Raw genomic sequence first — 22,127 nt, forward strand, 5'->3', positions numbered from 1 at the left:
AGTCTTTCTCCATTTAAATAATATTCAGCTCCTCTATTATTCCTGCCAAAGTGCATAACCTCACATTTTCCCATGTTATACTCCATCTGCCAAGTTTTTGCCCACTCATTTAACCTGTCTATATCCCTCTGTAAACTCTTTGCGTCATCCTCACTGCTTGTCTTCCCACCTATTTTTGTGTCATCTGCAAACTTGGCGATAGTACATTCATTTCCCTTATCCAAGTCATTAATATATATTGTAAATAATTGTGGGCCCAGCACTGATCCCTGTGACACTCCACTAGTTACTTGCCATCCTGAAAATGCCCTCCTTATCCCAACTCTCTGTCTTCTATTAGTTAGCTAATCCTCTATCGATGCTAATATACTACCCCTAACACCATAGGCTTTTATCTTATTAAGTAGCCTTATGTGCAGTACCTTATCAAATGCCTTTTGGAAATCCAGAAATATTACATCTACTGGTTCCCCTTTATCTCTCCTGCTTGTTATAATAAATTTACTTGGTACTTGTTTTGACTGTGAAAAACAGAAACAAATTCCTCCAGACCCTACCACCTAATGAAAGCTCTGCATCCTGACCAACTAATGCCTTCTTTCCAATGAAATGGAATGCAGGTAATCCACCTTTCAAACGTTTGGATCATACAGGTGTGCATTAAGGAGTTCCTAATAAGAAATTTGCGCTTTAACTTCGAATATAGTATAAATGCAACATTTTTTAATAAACATGAAAGATTTAAAAGAAGAGGAAGCAAGAGGTAAGAAAAATAATAGACGGTGAGCTGAGCTGGCTTGGATTTGAACAAAACAGACAATGTCCCTTTCTGATTTAAGCATACCAGTGAAGGCAATCTCTATGCAAACATTTATTTTAAATATGCTAAAAGGCTTTGAACACTGAATAAACCTGAAGGAGAGATAAGCTACATTTTTAAAATATTACCTTTTCTTCCTGAGAAGGATACATTTAAAATTATTGCGACTTACAAGTTATATTTTAGAAAGGAACACAGAGCCCAGACACAAGCAGCAACATGAGAAGGGGTGGCTGCAACAATAGATAGAATGGGAGACAAGACTCTCTGCTGAGTGCAGACCTGAGCAGCAGCCTAAGAAGGAGCAGTGGCAGCATATATTTGGCAGCGAAAAAAATCAAGAAATGATGCCAACGGGAAACAGATATATGATTGCTTGGTGAGTATTACCATTATCTGTTTTGCTCCAAGTCAGGAGAGTGGGTTAAACTATAAAAATGTAGTTAGTGTATAATAAAAGATTTTAAATTTGGCAAGTTTTAACTTTGGTAAATTTTAAGCAGGCTGAGTTTTATTTGTGTTAAGTTTAGATAGTAGTCCAATAAATAGTGGCATGGCAAGGGATCTCAGTTCCGGTGGATGCAGTTTCTACGCCATATGGAAACTCCAGGACACTTCCATGTCCTGTATCACTATGTGTGAAGGAAGTGCCACCAGCTTGAGGAGTTCAGGCTCCAGGTTTTAGAACTTGAGCAGCAGCTGGCGACACTGCGGTGCATCCATAAGGCTGAGAGTTATGTGAATAGCGCAATTCTGGAAATAGTCACTCCTGCAGCTGTGCAGAGAGGAAATGGATGATTGTCATACAGTCAAGGCAAGCATCTCACTCTCTAACCAGTATTCTGTTCTAAACACTGCTGAGGAGGACAGCAGTTCCTTGGGAAGAAAGGAGATAAAAAAGCAAAAAGTAGGCAAATTGCAGAGCAGTGCAGAAACAACAGGGCAATAATAGATTTCATCTACCCTAACATGAACTGGGATAAATTCAAAATAAAAGCTGTAGAAGGCACAGATCTTTAAAATGCTTTCAGAAGAGCATGTTTCAGCCAGTACATAGCAAGGCAAACAAGAGAAGGGGCAGTTCTGGACTTAATTTTAGGAAATGAAGCTGGGCAGTGTGATCATTTTGGTGGTCATAATCATAATTCAGTTAGATTTAGCATAGTACTAGAAAAGAAGGTAGATCAAGACTAAAAGTGTTAAATTAGAGAAAGGTAAGATGTGATTTAGCACAAGTGGACTGGTAACAGGTAAATCAGTGTCAGAGCAGTGGGAGGCATTCAACAAGGAGACAGAGTTCAGAACAAATATGTTCCCACTAAGATAAGGGTGGGACTCCCAAATCAAGATCCCACTGGATGTCAAAAAGCATTAAGTAGGATAAGGTTTAAAAAAAAAAGGAAGTGCTTGTGTCAGGTGCTAAGAGCTCAATACTGCTGAAATCTAAAGGAGCACAGATGTTTGGGAGTGAAATTAAGAAGCAAATTATGAAAGCAAAGAGAGGGTATGAAAAACTGTTGACACATAAAATCTAGGAAAACACAAAGATGTTTCATAAATACATGAAGAGCAAGAAAATAACCAAGGCAAGTGTAGGGCTGATTAGAAGATAGCTTATGTGCTGCGGTACATGGTGTGGGCATGGTTCTTAAAGGACGCATTGCATCTGCTTCCACAAAGGAGGGTGAAGCAGACATTGCAGTTAAGGAGGAGTGTGAATGATTGGAAGGGATAAACATTGTAAGAGAGGAAATATTGAGGGTTTAACATCCTTGAAAGTGGATAAATCACAAGGCTCAGATGAAATATAACCCAGATTGCTCAGAGAAGAAATAGCAGAGGCTCTGACAATTATTTTCCAATCCTCTCTGGCTACAGGCATGAAGTTGAAGGACTGTTAATGTTGTACCACTGTTTAAAGGAGAGGAAAGGATAGTCCAATTACAGGTCAGTCAGTTAACCTCGGTGTTGGGAAAATTAGTGGAAAAAATTCTGAGACAGTACAAATCGTCATTTAGAGAGGCATGGATTAATGAAGTTCAGCCAGCATGGATTTGTTAAGGGAAGGTCGTGTCTGACTAACTTGAGTGAATTCTTTGAAGAGGTAACATAACAAGGAGAGTCAATGAGGGTAGCATGTTTGATGTAGCCTATATTGAGTTTAGCAAGGCTTTTGACAAGACTCCACATGTCAGGTTGGTCAGATGATTAAAAGCTCATTAGATCCAAGGAAAAATGGCAAGTTAGATCTAGAATTGGCTCAGTGCCAGGAAGCAAAGGACAATGGTCAATGGGTGCTTTTGTGACTGAAAGGCTGTTTACTGTGGAGTCCCACGGGGCTTAGTATTGGGTCCCTTACTATTCATGGGATATAGCAATGATTTAAATTTAAATATAGCGGGTATGAATAAGAAAGTTTGCAGCTGAAATGGAAATTGGCCACGTGAATGATAGTGAGGAAGAAAACTGTTGACGGCACAAAAATTTCAATGGATGAGTGGGGTTGTAGTTAATGGGGTGCTGTTAAGTGACAAATGGAATTCATTCCAGAGAAATGTAAGATAATGCATTCAGGGAAGACAAAGGAATGCACAATAAATAGTCAGATTCTGACAAGTATAGAGGAACAAAAGGGAGCTCAGATTGCATGTTCACAGATCCCGGAAGGTAACAGGAGAGGTAGATAAGGTAGTTAATAAGACACATGAGATACTTCTCTTTATTGTACAGGGCAAAGACAATAAGAGCAGGTAAGTTATGCAAGAACTGTATAAAACACTAGCAACAGCAAGAGTACTGCATACGTTTCTGGTCACTGAATTACAGAAAGGAAGTGATCACACCAGAGAGTATAAAAGATATACAACAGAATGGTTTCAGGAATAGAGAATTTTAGCTATGAAGAAAGATTGGATAGGCTGGGTTTGTTTTCTTTGAAATAAAGGAGGCTGAAGGGAGGTCTAAGTGAGGTATACAAAATTGAGGGGCTCAGATCGGGTGGGAAAGGAAGGACTGATTTCCATTATCAGAGAGGTCAAGGAGGGGGCATAAATTTAAAGAAATTGGTGGAAGGATGAGAGGGGAGTGGAGTAACTATTTTCATTCAGAGGGTGGCAGGAGTCTGAAACTCACTACCCAAATGTGCTGCAGAAACCCTCATAATATTTAAAAAACACTTAGATATATACTTGAGGTGTCAAAATGTATAGGGTTATGGGCCAAGGCTGGAAGAAGAGGCTAGACTGGATAATTTTTTCAGCCAATATGGACGTGATAGGCCAAATGGCCTCCTCATGTGCCACAAATGTTTCCATCCATCTCCCCCAAAATAGCAGGTAAATCACGATGTGGAATGAGATTACATGACCAGAAGGTCTCCGATCAGATTCCCACTCTTGCCAAGTAAACTAATCTCAGCCGAGATTTAGCACTGAGACACCAACTGGCCTCAGAGCTCTAGCAGGCATGGGCCGAGCAAACAGAGTAGCCATGATTCCAACTGTTAATAACAAATCAGAACACACACTGGTAAATACAAGTGTGTGTGACATATCCAGGATGCTCTCCACGTTGGAGTAACTTAATGAGTCTTTGTTTTTATTCATGCTGGCTGGGCCAGTATTTATTGCCCATTCCTAGTTGCCCTTGAGAAGGTGATGGTGAGCTGCCTTCTTGAACTGCTGCAGTCCAAGTGGTGTAGGTACACCCACAGTGCTATTAGGATGGGAGCTCCAGGATTTTGACCCAGTGATAGTGAAGGAATGGCGATATATTTCCAAGTCAGGTGGTGAGTGACTTGGAGGGGTACTTCCAGGCGGTGGCGTTCCCATCTATCTGCTGCCCTTGTCCTTCTAGATGGTCGTGGGTTTGGAAGATGCTGTCCAAGGAGCCTCGGTGAGTTCCTGCAGTGCATCTTGTAGATGTTACGCACTGCTGCTACTGTGCATCGGTGGTGGAGGGAGTGAATGTTTGTAGATATGGTGCCAATCAAGGGGACTGCATTGTCCTGGACAGTGTTCAGTTTCTTCAGTGTGTGGGAGCTGCACTCATCCAGGCAAGTGGGAAATTCCATCACAGTCCTGACCTGTGCCACTCAGCTCCTGACCTCATTACAGCCGTGGTTCAAATATGGAGTTCAGCTATTTTATCCATGTTTGAGCCAAGGCTGTAATGAGGTCAGGAGCTGAGTGGCCATGGCGGAATACAAACTAGGCGTCAGTGAGCAGGTTATTAATAAACAAGTGCCGCTTTATGGCACTATTGATGGCCCCTTCCATTACTTTTCTGATGATCGAGAGTAGACTGATGGGGCAGTAATTGGCCGGGTTGGATTTGTCCTGCTTTTTGTGTACAAGGCGTACCTGGGAAATTTTCCACATAGCTGGGAAGATGCCAGTGTTGTAGCTGTACTGGAACAGCTTGGCTAGGGGCACGGCAAGTTCTCGAGCACAAGTCTTCAGTACTAATGCCAGAATATTATCAGCGCCCATAGCCTTTGCACGATCCAATGCCTTCAGCCATTTCTTGATATTACGTGGAGTGAAGCGAATTGGCTGAAGACTGGTACCTGTGGTGCTGGGGACCTCCAGAGGAGGAGGCAGAGATGGATCACCAACTCAGCACTTCTGGATGAAGATTTGTGGTAAATGCTTCTAATTTTGCACTGGTGGGCTGGGTTCCCCCATCATTAAGGATGGGGATATTTGTGGAGCCTCCTCCTCCAGTACGTTGTTTAATTGTCCACCAACATTCATGACTCGATGTGGCAGGACTGCAGAACTTAGATCTGATCCATTGATTGTGGGATCATTTAGCTCTATCTATCACTTGCTGTTTATTCAGTTTGGCACGCAAGTAGTCCTGTGTTTTAGCTTCACCTTATTTTTAGATATGCTTGGTGCTGCTGTTGCATGCCCTCCTGCACTCTTCACATCACATTCAGTTGATCTCCTGGCTTGATCATAATGGCAGAGTCATGAGGTTACAGATTGTGTTTGAGTATAATCCTGCTGCTGCAGCACCTCTATCCCATTTAGCATGGTGGTAGTACCACACAACACGATAACTGTATGAGGGAACTAAATGTAATGTCTCCAACACGATAACTGGATGAGGGAACTAAATGTAATATCTCCAAATTTGCAGATGACACAAAGCTGGGTGGGAGGAGGATGCAGAGATGCCTCAGTGTGATTTGAACAAACTGTGTGAGTGGGCAAATGCATGGCAGGTGCAGTATAATGTGGATAAATGTGAGATTATACACTTTGATAGCAAAAACAAGAAGGCAGATTATTATCTGAACGGCTATAAATTGAGGGAAATGTGCAACGGGACCTGGGTATCCTCGTACACCAGTCGCTGAAGGTAAGCATGCAGGTGCAGCAGGCGGTAAAGAAGGCAAATGGAATGTTGGCCTTCATAGCCAGAGAGTTCGAGTACAGGAGCAGAGATGTCTTGCTGCAATTATACAGGGCCTTGGTGAGACCACACCTGAAATATGGTGCGCAGTTTTGGTCTCCTTATCTGAGGAAGGATGTTCTTGCAATAGAGGGAGTGCAGCGAAGGGTTACCAGATTGATTCCTGGGATGGCGGGACTGATATATGAGGAGAGATTGAGTCGGTTAGGATTGTTTTCGCTGGAGTTCAGAAGAATGAGGGGGGAATCTCATAGAAACACATAAAATTCTAACAGGACTCGACAGGGCAGATGCAGAAAGGATGTTCCCGATGGTGGTGGAGTCCAGAACCAGGGGTCACAGTCTGAGGATACAGGGTAGACTATTTAGGACTCAGATGAGGAGAAATTTCTTCACCCAGAGAGTGGTGAGCCTGTGGAATTCGCCACCACAGAAAGTAGTTGAGGCCAAAACATTGTATGTTTTCAAGAAGGAGTTAGAGCTAGCTCTTGGGATGAAAGGGATCAAAGAGATATGGGGAGAAAGCGGGAGCAGCCTACTGAGTTGGATGATCAGCCATGATCATAATGAATGTCTCAAAGAGCTGAATGGCCTACTCCTGCTTTCTATGTTTCTATGTAGGCAAGACCAGGTAAGGATGACATTACTGGGCTTTTACAGTCATCATTGTGGTTCCAGATTTTTATTGAATTCAAATTCCACCACCTGGGGTTCGAACCTGGGTCCCCAGAGCATTTACCCTGGGTCTCTGGATTACTAGTCCAGCAACAATACCAATACACCATTGCCTCTCCCTGCAGTCCAACATTCAGGCTGGATGTATAGCCCTTCACCAGAAGGTCTGGCAGCTTTGGGCTGACAATCCATTAAATGCCTGCAACTTGAAAGGACATGCACCAACAAGTTGAAAATGGGTTTTAAAAACATGGAATGGGAAAAATTAACATTTTCATACATAAACAATTGATTTCAAAATGAAAACCTGCAATGAATAAGTACAAATTTCTCTGGTACTACCTAGCTTAATAAGTTCATGCCAATGATTTACACTAAAACAACTTGCATTTAGTTTAACGTAGTAAAATGTTCCAAGGTACTTGACAACAGCTTTACCAATAAAAACATTGAAACATGGAAAAAATACAAAAAAAATGTCCAAATAATATCTCAACAAAAGTTTAAAATTTATCTTCTGATTTTAGCTAAGGTTTGCAGCTCCTAGTTTTAAAACATCTGCGAACAAATATCTCTCCCAAAAGTTGTATTTATACTTAATGAAATACGCCAAAAAGTGCCAATTTAGAATCATGACAAACCACGTTAGAATTCTTTATCCATATTTTTCACAATATTAATTCAAATTAAAACAATTCTTCAGCCTGTTTGATCCCATCTTTGTACAATAACAACTCTACCAAGATCAAGTACTGAATCTAGTTGTTTTTCAAATTAAGTCCAATATCCTGATTGCAATCATTCCTCAAAATTTGTTTCACGTATTGATCGAATTAGAACCATCAGAGTTTGAAGCACAAAAGGCAGCCATTCAACGCATCATGCCTGCACTGGCTCTTTGCCAGACCAATCCAAACCACATCCCATTGTCAAATTCTATCCCCATGGCCCTGCCTTCCTCTGCTACTGAATGGTTACAACACAGGAAGAAGCCATTTGGCCCATTGTGCCTGTGCCGGTTCTCTGCAAGAGCATCCGTTCAAGTCCCACTACCCTGCCTTTTCCCCATAGCTCTGAAATTGTTTTCTTTTCAGATAATGATCCAATTCTCTTTTGAAATCCACGACTGAATCTGCCTCCACCATACTCTCAGGCAGTGCATTCCAGATCCTAACCACTCGCTAGGTGAAAAACATTTTTCCTCGTGTCGCTGTTGCTTCTTTTGCCCACCATCTCAAATCGGTGTCCTTCAGTCCTTGATCCTTCCAACAATGGTAACAGTTTCTCCCTACCTATTCTGTCCAGATCCCTCATGATTTTGAACAACTCTATCAAATCTTCTCTTAATCTTCTGTTCTGCAAGAACACCCAGCTTTTCCAATCTATCTATGTAACTGAAGTTCCCTATCCCTGGAAACATTCTCATGTATCTTTTCTGCACCCACTCTAATGCGCTCACATCCTTCCTAAAGAATGATGCCCAGAACTGGCACAATACTCCAGCTGCGACCGAGTTTTTTTTTATAATCATAACCTCCTTGTTTTTGTATTCTATGCCCCAATTATAAAGCCTATATGCTTTAACTGCTCTCTGAATCTGTACTGCCATCTTCCATGATTTGTGCATATATACACCTAGGTCCCTCTACTCCTGCACTCCCTTTAGAATTGTACCCTTTATTTTATGTTGTTTCTCCTCATTCTCCCAACCAAAATGAATCAATTCACATTTCTCTGCATTAAATTTCATCTGTCATTTGTCTGCTCATTCCACCAGCCTGTCTAGGTTCTTCTGAAATTTAACACTATCCTCCTCACAATTCATAATGCTTCACTGGCTTGGCGAAGTTACCCCATTATAAACCTTCCTCCAGTCCTCTGCTCGTTTCCTGTCACAGCCAATTTTGTATCCATTCCTCCTATCTTCTTTTTGGATTCAGACAACTTTAAATAGTTGGCCCTCATCACTGACTTCTCAACCATAGGAAAGTTTTTCCTATTAATTTCAATAAAACCTTCATCATTTTAAAAACCTCCATGAAATCTCCTCATAGCCTTCTGTTTTAACGGAAATAGCTCCACTCGCTCAAATCGTTTTTCACAACCGTAGACTCTCGTTCCCTAGTATTATCCTGGTGAACTGACACTGTACATTTTCCACCTTTAATGTCCAGAGCACAATAATCTGTCATCTAATCTTCCACATAAAGAAATGTTTCCTGGCTTCTGTCTTAAATTTACATTCTCAACCCTCAATGCACCTCATAGTAACATTGTGAGTTACTTTGCTTATGTCATTATGTTTCATATTCCTTTGGTTGGTTGCTAGATTAATCTTTCCAGGGTGAGGAATCTAGCTTATTAAGTCAAAGCTCAGAGCACTCCCCTCTGGAATCAGATCAAAGGTTTGTGTATTAAAAGCTTTGGAGCTCTGTGGATGGTTTCACTCTTTATACAGTCTTAACATGATGCTTATTTTTTGAAATAGTTACAGGAAAGTTCAGTTGAATAACATTATGCAGTAGTAAGAAATATACTTACTTCTTCCATCTCTTGGTGGTGCTTCCCTGGCTTTAAAACTTTCCACCTGCGGTTTAACATCGGTCTCCAATACAATGCCAATCCTGATCTCAGGTTTACTTTTTGTGTATTTGCTGCTGAGCAAGGGATACCATTTGGGTGTCTATAATAAAAATTTCAAATCAATCACAATTTGCAACAGCAAAAGCGAGCAACATTTCTCATTTAACAAGTGATGCTGCTGGCAATGAAAGTACTAAGTGCTGCATTTAAATCTCATCACTTATACTAACACCACTTCCAGAAAAACAAAAGCCCTAATTTATTAATTAGAATAAATGGGTGCCTCATCTGCTTCAAAAATAATTAAGGATAAGCTTACCTGAAGAAATCTAGTAACCAACTTAAATGAAAAAATTCAAAATTCAAAATAGTGGCTTCCTACAGTTGCTATCATCCTTACATATCCAAAGTTAGGTAATTAAAGATGAGATTCCATCACACAATAGCAGTCTTGATACAGGTAGTAATAAAATATTTTTCCACATCTGGCATAGAAATACAAAGATCGCACTGCCATTAACAAGGGCAGCTACTCCATGGTGAGCTTTTTAAAAAGTTTCCAATTTAAGAAGGTACCCTCAGTTGTAATTATTTTTAAAGGAAAGTACTTGCAACATTTTATGCTGGAACACTCTTCTAAACACACATCATTGGCATGACACAAGTGGGCATGTTCCTAAACTATCATTTCCAATCTCCTAACCATTATTATAGATTCAAAGGTTAGATGAAAAGAATCACTGCATTTCAAAAATGTAATTGAAGCTTGAACTTGATTAATGGAAGTGTCATATTTGTAGGGTACTGCATGATGGATAGAGCCACAATTTAAGGTGAAATCATAGCCCAATAAATCTGGTATCAAAAATAGGAATTTAAAACCTGGTTGCACACAAGCAGTTGCAGAATAAAAACATTAAAACATTTCAATTCTTGGAGGCATTTTTAGAAGTGACAACATAAAAACTAGACACAATCTGCTAAATAGTGGTAAATGTATACTGTCATCAATTACAAGTAAATGAAAATCTTTACCTCATCGCTCAGCTAACTCCAATTACAAGCATTTGATATTTAATGTTACCTCTTTTTGTCAGTTCTATAAATAGAGTAGCAAATAGTTTGTTTTTTTAAAATAGAATTACTTGCCCTTTGTTCTCTTTTTGTCTTTTGTAGAATCATGCAGCACAGAAAATCACTTGTCTCTCTATGCCAGCTCTTTCAAAGAGCTATCCAATAGTCCCACATCCCTGCTCTTTGACCACAACTCTGCAATTTATCCTCTTCAAGTACTTAGCAATTCCCTTTTGAAAATTACTATTGGATATCCTTCCACCACACTCTCAGATAGTGCACTCTATATCATAACAATACACTGCATAAAATAAATTCTCCACATACCCCCTCTGGTCTTTTTACTGATTACTTAAACCTGTGCCCACTGGTTACCGTACCTCCTGTCAGTCAAAACAATTTCTTCCTGCTCACACTATCAGCACTCCATGTAATTTTGAACACCTCTATTAAATCTCCAATTAATTTTCTCTGCCCCAAGGACAACAATTCCAGCTTCTCTAGGCAATCCACATAATGTATGTTCGTTTCCAAATTTCTGTAACCTATCCTTTTGTGCAATTATATCAGTCTCCAGAATGAATATTTGACAGGTTGCTTTCTAATTATTCCAGAGCTGAAATTAATTTAGTGCTTGAACTGAGGCATGGCCATATTACTTCAAGACAGGCACCACTGATTTAAAAAAAAATCTAGACTGGAACTTCAACTCTACATTCACAAGCAAAAAATGTGAGCGATATTCTTATGCCTCTTGTACAACATATTTAGTTTTGTCCTCATGACTTATTTGGAGGAAAACACCATTGTTAACAAGTAAAAGCAGAAAATGCTGGAAAAACTCACCAGGTCTGGCAGCATCCGTAGAGAGAGAAACAGTTATCGTTTCGAGTCCTTATGACTCTTCTTCAGTCATATGGGCTCAAAAACCTAACTGTTTCCCTTTCCACAGATGCTGCCAGACCTGCTGAGTTTTTCATATTTCCAGCGTCCACAGTATTTTGCTATTAACAAGTAAAAATGCCAGATGACAAAGCCCATGTGATTTAAAATGTTTAGCACACTTTGAACCATTTCTTCTGCATCTTGAATACTGAGAGAACACAAGCCAACACACCTGTTTAGTCTCTTGAACAGATCTCAAATCCAAAATTATATAGCCCACAGACTCCTTTGCTAATGACAGAGAATCTATTGCATAACAATATAGCTTGATGGGTGTGCGTTGTAATCTACAAAGGAAACATACACCTTTATTAGACAAGCTTCATGGTTTGTTTAAGCTAAAATAAATGAAATATAGACAGTATCACAGTTTAATACATATACATTTTCATCAGTACATAGAATACTACCTAAACCATCCAAAGTCCCTGAAATGCATAAACGTTCAGCAATGGGAAGAATTGTGTGTTCAATCACCTTCTTTCATCTCGCACAGTTCAAATAAAAGTAATACAGGCCTAACAATGGAGAAACCTAACTTTCATTTCAATTAAAGAGTTTGTTTTATTAAACATCCCTTACCAAAACAATTTTATTAATACTATAACAAAAACAAAAATGGCTGGAAAAACTCAGCAGGTCTGACAGCACCTGTGGAGAGGAAGACAGAGTTAACGTTTCGAGTCCGTATGACTCTTCATCAGAACTAAACAAAAACAGAAATGAGGTGAAATATAAGCCGTTTGAGGGGGGTGGGACAGGTGTAGCTGGATAGAGGGCCAGTGATAGGTGGAGGCAAAGAAGATTGCCAAAGATGTCATAGACAAAAGGACAAAGGGGTGTAGACGGTGGTGATATTAGCTAAAGGATGTGCTAATGGTGACATTAAGGGTAGAAAGCAGGACGAGCAAGTGACAGGTGCCCTTAGTTGGGGTGGGGTAGGGGGAAGGGATCGAAATAAGCTAAAAGGTGAAGATAAAACAATGGATGGAAATAAATTTTTAAATAATAATAGAAATAGGTGGGAAAAGAAAAATATATTTAAAAAATATATAAATTATTAGAAAAAAGGGGTGGGGATGGAGGACAGAGTTCATAACATTGAGTTCAACAACTTCAGATTAAGTCCAGAAGGCTGTAAAGTGCTTAATCGGAAGATGAGGTGCTGTTCCTCCAGTTTGCATTGAGCTTCACTGGAACATTGTAACAGGCCAAGGATGGACATGTGGGCATGAGAACAGGGTGGTGTGTTAAAATGGCAAGCGACAGGGAGATCTGGGTCATGCTTGCAGACAGGCCGAAGGTGTTCCACAAAGCGGTCACCCAGTTTGCGTTTGGTCTCTCCAATGTAGAGGAGACCGCATTGGCAGCAGCGAATGCAGTAGACTAAATTGAGGGGAGTGCAAGTGAAGTGCTGCTTCACTTGAAAGGAGTGTTTGGGCCCTTGGACGGTGAGGAGTAGGGAAGTAAAGGGGCAGGTGTTGCACTTTCTGCAGTTGCATGGGAAGGTGCCGTGGGAGGGGATTGAGGTGTAGGGGGTGATGGAGGAGTGGACCACGGTGTTCTGGAGGGAAGAGCCCCTACAGAATGCCGACGGGGGGGTGAAGGGAAGATGTGTTTGGTGGCGGCATCATGCTGGAGTTGGCGGAAATGGCAGAGGATGATCCTTTGAATGCTGAGACTGGTGGGGTGATAAGTGAGGACAAGGGGGACCCTATCATGGTTCTGAGAGGGAGAGGAAGGTGTGAGGGCGGATGCGCGGGAGATGGGCCAGACATGGTTGAGGGCCCTGTCAACCACGGTGGGTGGAAAACCTCGGTTAAGGAAGAAGGAAGACATGGGTTGGAGGTAGAAGCAGGCCGACTGAGGTTGGGAGACTATAAGGTTGGATGCTCTGGAGATCTCCAGAGGAGAGGAGGTCAGTGACAGTCCTGGAAACAATGGCTTGATGTTCAGTGGTGAGGTCGTGATCCAGAGGGAGGTAGGAAAAAGTGTCTGTGAGCTGACGCTCAGCCTCTGCAAGGTAGAGATCAGTGCGCCAGGCAACAACAGCACCACCCTTGTCAGCAGGTTTAATGACAAAGTCAGGATTGGACCTAAGAGAACGGAGTGTGGCAAATTCAAAAGAGATAGGTTAGGGTGGGTAAGAGGAGCAGAGAAATTGAGATGACTGATGTCACGCCGACAGTTCTCAATGAAAAGATCAAGAGCAGGTAAGAATCCAGAGGGAGGGGTCCAGGTGGAGGGAGAATATTGGAGGCAAGTAAAAGGATCCGTTGAACAGGGGGAGGACTCCTGCCTAAAGAAGTGAGCATGCAGACAAAGGCGGCGGAAGAAGAGTTCAGCATTGTGCCGACCCGAAAATCATTGAGGTGAGGGTGTCAGGGTATGAAACTGAGTCCTTTGCTGAGTACTGAACGTTCACCATCAGAGAGGGGAAGGTCAGGGGATATGGTGAATACACGGCAAGGGCTGGGATTAGAAGATGGGATGGGGTCAGAGGGACGAGCAGGGGTGGAGGGTCCTGGATGGGGGTTGGTGTCGATGAGTTGTTGGAGCTTGCGTTCCTTTGCACCTGAAAGAAAGAGACAAAGTTTCTTGTTAAGGCATCAAATGAGACGAAGAATAAAATGAAACTGGGGGCAAGGACAGCTTAGAGATAGGGTGAGTCGGTGCTGCTGGGAGGACAGCTCGAATGTGTTCATATGGCGGCGCATGGCACTGAGTGTGGATCTCAGGATGCGCGGAGAACAGCAGACCAGGGAGCGTTGTATGTCCCGGAGATACCTGTAATCCTGGGTGGGTTCAAAACATGAGGGATGGAACTTCAGTTGAAATCCACGTGGGGTAAATTGGAGATAGAGACAGTCACTGAGGAAGGAAATATGACTCTAAAAGCGAGTTTTAGTAAACGCCTTGCCAAACACCAGGAGAGAAATGGAAAGCATTGAAGGTGAACAGGTCAAAAGGGACAAACGGAAATCCTGTCAGAGAGAAGAGCAGTACTTCTTCAAGGTAGGCATTCTTGGAAGAGAAGTGGCAGTCAATTTAACACTAAGATAAAAGCAAATTATTAATACCATACCTGTGCTGATATAATGATCTTCTGTCAAGTTCCCAGGCAAGTTCTGTAACAAAATCAGGCTGACTTTTGTGGTCAACTGGGTCTGTGGCCAGCAACTCTCCATCAAACCGAGCTTCTACCACAATTTTGTGCCGATGACGTTTTGGAAAATGTCGCCCTAATGCAGACAGCCAACAAGACCAACGTTAAAAGATTTTTAGATTTACAATTAACTCAGAGACCAAATGCAGCAGTGTTCAACCTTTTGGAGCAGAGGACTCAATATATAATTAGCAATTTGATCGCATATGATTGAATCTCTTCGGAGTCACGCATTGCAATGATTAAACACCATGCCCAATTTGCAATTTATTGTCGGCTGTAGGTGCTATTTAGAAACAACTTTAAGCTGCCTACCCATATTCACTTGGAACTGATTAAACTGACCAAACTCATCCCTCAATAGGTCTTGACTAACAGCAGAGCAAAGAGACTTATCTGACAAGCAACTTGAGCCCAGGTCCCAGAGGAAAAAGTCTGTCTAACTCACTGCAAAATCCAATCCTACCACTGTATTTAAAGAAGTTATATGACATAGATGTGCACACATCAAGCTCAAAACAATTATAACCATGACCCTTTAAACCCATTTCTTCTGGATTTTTAAAACATTTGAAGTGTCCGCAAAAACATCTGGGAACTGGTTTGAAGTTACTGTAACTAAATTAACAGTATCACTGGAATGCCAGGAATACTGCATTATCACGTTATTAGATTTTATGACAATGTTGGTATCAGTAACTTCTGCAGATCAGTTCTCAATGACTTTTTCAGCAGTCACCAGTTTCAAACAAATAAAAATAGTCTCCATCAAGAGGAAAAAGTACTCATTAGACAAGTGCACAATGCAATATATTACTGAGCCTTACAAAACAGGAAGATCATAGGTTAATTTCCCGGTTTATTTTGGCATGGCAATATCTCAATTAGTGATGGAGGAAACTTCATAATATCACAGCCTAAAAAAGGAGCAAAGTGTGGAAAGCAACAAAGTTTCCCACTTCTGATTGCTATCAGTGCAGCGGAGTGTGTGTGTGGACATCTGATGACAAGATTAGATTGGACTGTAATGACCTAACAACATTTGCTGTTCAGACCCAAATGGGAATCAGCTACTTTTGCAAAGTATTGAAACATTGTCATTGCATATAGACTTGTATCTGACATCAAAACTGGGGGAAGATTTTTTTTGTTCACAGGAAGTGAGCATCGCTGGCTAGGCCAGTATTTATTGCCATTCTCTTGGAGGGTCATGAGTCTTTGGAGCTCTCATCCTGAAAAGGCAGTGGAAGCAGAGTCTTTGAATATTCTTAAGGCAAAGGTAGATAGATTCTTGATAAGCAAGAGGGTTAAAAGTTATGGGAGGTATGAGGAAATGTGGAGTTGAGGTTACAGTCAGGATCTTACTGAATGGTGGCGCAGGCTCAAGGGGCTGAGTGGCCTACTCCTGCTCCTAATTCATTTGTTCGTATTCCCTAATTTCCCTCAAGGTGGTGATGAGCTACCTTCTTGGACAGCTGCAGTCCATCTGGTGTGGGTATACCCACAATGCTATTCGGGAGAGAGGGTGTTCCAGATCTTTTGGTCCCATGACTGTGAAGGAACAATATATTTCCAAGTCAGGATGGTGTGTGGCTTGGACAGGAACTTACAGGTGGCGGTGTTCCCATATATCTGCTGCCCTTGTCCTTCTAGGGGTAAAGGTCACAAGTTTGGAAGGTGCTGTCGAAGGAGCCTTAGTGAGTTGCTGCAGTGCAGCTTGTAGATACTACACACTGCTGCCACTGTTCACCAGTGCTGGAGGGAGTGAATGTTTAAGGTGGTGAATGGGGTGCCAGTCAAGCAGGTTGTTTTTTCCTGGATGTTGTCAAGTAGCTGCTGTTGGATCTGCAACCATCCAGGCAAGTGGAGAACATTCCATCCCACCCTTTTCTTATGCCTTGTACATGGTGGGCAAGCTTTGGAGTGTCAGAAGGAAAGTTACCAAATGAATAATTCCCAGTCTCGGACCTGTTCTTGTAACGACAGTACTTATGTGGCTTTTCCAATTCAGTTTCCGGTCAATGGTAACTCCAGAATATTGACTATAGAGGATTCAACAATGCTGAAATGTCAAAGGGAGATGATTAGATTTTCTCTTATTGGATATGGTCATTGCCTGCTACTTTTGTGGGTGAATGTTACTTGCTGCTAATCAGCCCAAGCCTGAACATTATCCAGGTCTTGTTGCTGTGGACACAGACTGCTACAGTATCTAAGGAGATGCAAATGACACTATGCAATCATCTGTGAAGATCTCCACTTCTGAAATTATGATAGAGGGGAGGTGAAGCAGCCAAAGTTGGTTGAGCTGAGGACACAACAGGTCTTGGCGTAACTCTTGTAGCAGGGTGCTAGGACTGAGATGATTGGCTTCCAACAATCACAACCATCTTCCTTTGTGCAAGGTGTGACTCTGACCAGTGGACAGCTTTCTCCCTGATTCCCATTGACTTCCATTTTGTTCGGGCTCCTTGATGCCACACTCAGTCAAATACTGCCTTGCTGCCAAGGGCAGTCACTCCCACCTCACAGCTTGAATTCAGTTCTTCTGTCCATGTTTGGACCAAGGCTGTAATGAGGTCTGGAGCTGAGTGGCTCCAGTAGATCCCAAGCTGAGCAGCAGTAAGCAGGCTATTGCTGCGAAAGTGCCGCTTAACAGCAATATCAGTGCTGCCTTCCATCACTTTGCTGATAATTGAGAGTAGACTGATCAAGTGCTAATTAAGCGGATTGGACTTGTCCTGCTTTTGTGGATAGGACATACCTGGGCAATTTTCCACACTGTCGGATAGATGCCAGTGTTGTAGCTATACTGGAACAGCTTGGCTATGAGCGCAGCTAGTTCTGGAGAACAAGTCTTCAGTATAATTGCCAGGATGTTTCAGCACTCATAGCCTTTGCAGTATCTAGTGCCTTCAACTGTTTCTTGATAGCACATGGAGTGAATCAAATTGGCTGAAGACTGGCATCTGTGATGCTGGGGACCTCAGGAGAAGACTCAGCAATTCTGGCTGAAAATTGGTGCAAATGCTTCAACGTTATCTTTTACACTGATGTGCTGGGCTCCCCAATCAATGAGGATGGGAATGTTTGTGGAGCCTCCATTTAAAAGTAGTTGTCTAGTTGTCCACCACCATTCAGGACTGGTTGTGGTAGGACTGCAGAGCTTCGATCTAATCCGTTGGTTGTGGGATTGCTCAACTTTGTCTATAGCCACAGAACTCCCACAAAGTTGAAGCAAATACATGAAGTGGCTAAACAAAGAAACTCATATAGTTGCCTTTGTAAAAAATAAATATGGTTTGTATCGTCTGTAAGTAACTATGCCAACGACGAACCCCTAAAGCTGCCTCAAATGAAAGTAAATGTTTTTGTGCTGCACAAGTATCACCTTAAAGATACCCGTTTACTGGTTTACTGCATCATTAACACTCAATTTTGCAACAGTAACCTTACATCACAAAGATCAGAAATGCTTCAGTCAAATTCAGTCTAATTCAGCAAAGCTACCTGAAAGATTCCAAATTCCTTCAGTCATCCCCCCTCCAACCCAGCCCACAAATCCACTTCAGGCTTTACAGTGTAGGGCCACTCGATATTCTCCTTTACATTCTGATTTAACTTTCCCTTGAACCTCCTCAACACCCTGTCCCCAAACACCAAAAAAAAACACGCGACAAGTAACATAACCTCCTACCATTTTATAGGCCAACACAATGTACAACAATCACTGCACAGCTGAGGTACCCATTCAAACCTCCACTTGATGAGGAACACTGGTAGCATTCAAAATGTTTACTACTAATTGTGTAACTGGTAAAGTAGCAGAAAATTAAAGAATATATTTTAAGAATGCTTGTTATTTTGAGAGAGGCAGTCATATACCACAACAGGTCAGTGTAATTTTAGGTACAGAATAGAATTTAAAGGAAGGATGCTCGCAATCATTTTTGTCAACTGTACCCCAGTGTTACTTGGTTCTTTTCGTAGGAAATTGAAATAAAACATTACTGTTTCTCAAAATTTGCTTTTAGTCCAAACTGCTGGACCACACATGAAGATGGCAATGATCGTTACTCTGAAGTACATTTTCAGAATTCTAAGGAATTAAAAAAATGACACAAATATGTGGCTGTACTGTACACGACATCCACAAATTCAACACGAAGCCCTGTTGACCTAAAGTGAAAACTAACAGCACGTTGTTCTCTCACAAGCAATCCCTTCAGGTCTTTAATCACCGGTCAACACTGCCAAAGTTAAGAGTCGCAGGTCCACTTGCAAACCAAGTCCTATGGCACAGAAGCAGAAACCTTCCCATAATTTACATCTGACAGACAGGGAGAGGATACATGGGAGGCCGATTGAAGAAATACCGCATTACAAGACTCGGCTGATCACACAGGGTAGCTGCGCACAGCGTGGACCCATGTCCTGGGATACAATGATCCCGGGGATCAGGCGATCCCGGGCCTGGGCGTTGCGGTGATCCCGGGTGGGGAGAGGGATCCCGGGGGTGATCGCGTTGGGAGAGTTCTCGGGGGTGATCGCGGGAGGAGGGGGTGGGTCCCGGGGTGATCATGGGGGAGGGGGGGAGGTCCCGGGGTGATCATGGGGGGGAGGGGGAGGAGGGGAATCCTGGTCCCGGGGGGAGGGAAGGGGGGGGGGGGGGGGGTGGGGGAGAGATCCTGGGGGTGATCGCAGGGGGGGGGGGGGGCCGGGGGGCTCCCGGGGGTGACAGCGGGAGAGGGGGGAGTCCCGGGGTGATCTTGGGGGGGAGGGGGAGGAGGGGAATCCTGGTCCCGGGGGGAGGGAAGGGGGGGGGGGGGGGGGGGCGGAGAGATCCTGGGGGTGATCGCAGGGGGGGGGGGGGGCCGGGGGGCTCCCGGGGGTGACAGCGGGAGAGGGGGGAGTCCCGGGGTGATCTTGGGGGGGGGGGGGGGGGGGGGAATGATCCTGGTCCCGGGAGGAGGGGGTGGGTCCCGGGGTGATCATGGGGGAGGGGGGGGGTGATCATGGGGGAGGGGGGGGGGTTGATCCTGGTCCCGGGGGGGGGGGGGAGGGGGGGATGATCCTGGTCCCGGGGGGGGGGGGGGAGGGGGGGATGATCCTGGTCCCGGGGGGAGGGGGGGATGATCCTGGTCCCGGGGGGAGGGGGGGATGATCCTGGTCCCGGGGGGGGGGGGGGGGAGATCCCGGGGTGATCATGGGGGGGAGGGGGAGGAGGGGAATCCTGGTCCCGGGGGGAGGGAGGGGGGAGATCCTGGGGGTGATCGCGGGGGGGGGGGGGGGGGGGGCTCCCGGGGGTGACAGCGGGAGAGGGGGGAGTCCCGGGGTGATCTTGGGGGGGGGGGGGGGGGGAATGATCCTGGTCCCGGGGGGAGGGGGGGTCCCGGGGTGATCATTGGAGGGGTGGGAGAGTTCCTGGGGGGTGAGGGGGAAATGATCCTGGTCCCGGGATGATCATGGGGGAGGGGGAGGTCCCGGGGTGATCGCGCGGGGGGGGGGGGGGGTCCCGGGGGTGACAGCGGGAGAGGGGGGGCCCCCGGGTTGATCATGGGGGAGGGGGAGGGGGAGGGGGCTCCCGGGGGTGACAGCGGGAGAGGGGGGGCCCCCGGGTTGATCATGGGGGAGAGGGGGGGGGGGTCCCGGGGGTGACAGCGGGAGAGGGGGGCCCCCGGGTTGATCATGGGGGAGGGGGAGGGGGTTCCCGGGGGTGACAGCGGGAGAGGGGGGGCCCCCGGGTTGATCATGGGGGGGGGGGTGGGGGGGTCCCGGGGGTGACAGCGGGAGAGGGGGGGCCCCCGGGTTGATCATGGGGGGGGGGGGTGGGGGGGTCCCGGGGGTGACAGCGGGAGAGGGGGGCCCCCGGGTTGATCATGGGGGGGGGGGGTGGGGGGGTCCCGGGGGTGACAGCGGGAGAGGGGGGCCCCCGGGTTGATCATGGGGGGGGGGGGTGGGGGGGTCCCGGGGGTGACAGCAGGAGAGGGGGGGCCCCCGGGTTGATCATGGGGGGGGGGGTGGGGGGGTCCCGGGGGTGACAGCGGGAGAGGGGGGGCCCCCGGGTTGATCATGGGGGGGGGGGGTGGGGGGGGTCCCGGGGGTGACAGCGGGAGAGGGGGGGGCCCCCGGGTTCGGGTTGATCATGGGGGAGGGGGAGGGGGTTCCCGGGGGTGACAGCGGGAGAGGGGGGGGCCCCCGGGTTCGGGTTGATCATGGGGGGGGGGGGGTGGGGGGGTTCCCGGGGGTGACAGCGGGAGAGGGGGGCCCCCGGGTTGATCATGGGGGAGGGGAGGGTGGGGGAGGTCCCGGGCCCGGGTCTCTGCCTCTCTCTCTCTCGGGTCGGGTTTACCTTCCAGGACGGAAACTACAATCAGCAGCTGCTGCTCCGCCCTGGAGCCCATGTTAGCGGTTGAGTGAGTGTCTCAGGCCCGGCTCCGCGCTCTCCTCCTCCTGCTCCTGCCCCTCAGCCCCGCTCTTTGAACGGCTTCTCCCCGCTTCTCCATCATCTTTTACCGCCGCCCCGTTCAAAGAAATCAACTTCCGGTTGCAACGGCCGCCGCCAGCGGACCGGAAGCAACAGGTTCCCGACAGCGTCACCTGCAGGACCGCCAGGGAACAACAAGAGGCCAGGTCCACATCGCAACGTGATCACCAGAGCGCAACTCCCCTCCTCGCTCCACTGTGATCACCAGAGCGCAACTCCCATCCTCACTCCATTGGGTAAACCAAAGTGAAAATCTGAGCCTCTGTTCACCATTCTTACTCCACTAAAACTAACAGCAACTTCAGGAGACTGCACATGCACAGAAAATAATTTTAACTCATTCAAAACCCACCTGTTTGTGTTGGGTTAAAATAGGGCTAACTTGCGCAGCAATCCAGGAGTTGTTTTCTCTGGCTCTATGCCGCTCACAGGATTTTTTTTTTATTCATTCATGTGGAATGTGGGATTTTCCTGGCAGGGCCAGTATTTGTTTCTCATCACTAATTGTCCTTGAAAAGGTGGTTGTGTGCCACTTTCCTGTACCTCTGCTGTCCATGTGATGAAGGTACACCCAGAGTGCTGTTAGGAAGGGAGTTCCAACATTTTGAACCAGCGACAGTGGGAATATAGTTCCAAGTCAGAAATTGCAGGTAGCGGTGTTCCCATAGATTTGTTGCCCTTGTTCTTCTAGGTGATAGTTTGCAGATTTGGAAGGTGCTGTCGAAGAAGGCTCAGTAACTTGCTGCAGTACATCTGGTGGATGGTACACGCTGCTGCCATTGTGTGTCAGTGGTGGAGGGAATGAATGTGGATGGAATGCCAATCAAGGGGGTTGCTTTGTCTTGGATGGTGTCAAGCTTCTTGGGTGCTGTCGGAGCTGCACTCATCCAGGCAAGTGGAGAGTATTCCATCACATTCCTGACTTGTGCCTTATGAATGGTGGACCGGCTTTGGGG

General features: G+C 45.2%; 1 protein-coding gene across 1 annotated transcript in view; it reads right to left on the minus strand.

The window, feature by feature from the left end:
- LOC121277359 (centrosomal protein of 120 kDa) overlaps positions 1-21,225 on the minus strand; it is a 126,232-nt gene extending 105,007 nt beyond the window's left edge. Inside the window, exons 1-4 of the mRNA XM_041186736.1 lie at positions 21,037-21,225; positions 14,604-14,760; positions 11,691-11,805; positions 9,458-9,599 (exon numbers count right to left, since the gene is read on the minus strand). Of these exons, the coding sequence (XP_041042670.1) occupies positions 9,458-9,599; positions 11,691-11,805; positions 14,604-14,760; positions 21,037-21,088 (466 nt within the window). The 5' untranslated portion in view covers positions 21,089-21,225. The remainder of the gene's footprint in view (positions 1-9,457; positions 9,600-11,690; positions 11,806-14,603; positions 14,761-21,036) is intronic.
- Positions 21,226-22,127: the final 902 nt, after the last annotated feature.

Source organism: Carcharodon carcharias, chromosome 4, assembly GCF_017639515.1.
Source record: "Carcharodon carcharias isolate sCarCar2 chromosome 4, sCarCar2.pri, whole genome shotgun sequence".
NCBI classification, from domain to species: domain Eukaryota; kingdom Metazoa; phylum Chordata; class Chondrichthyes; order Lamniformes; family Lamnidae; genus Carcharodon; species Carcharodon carcharias.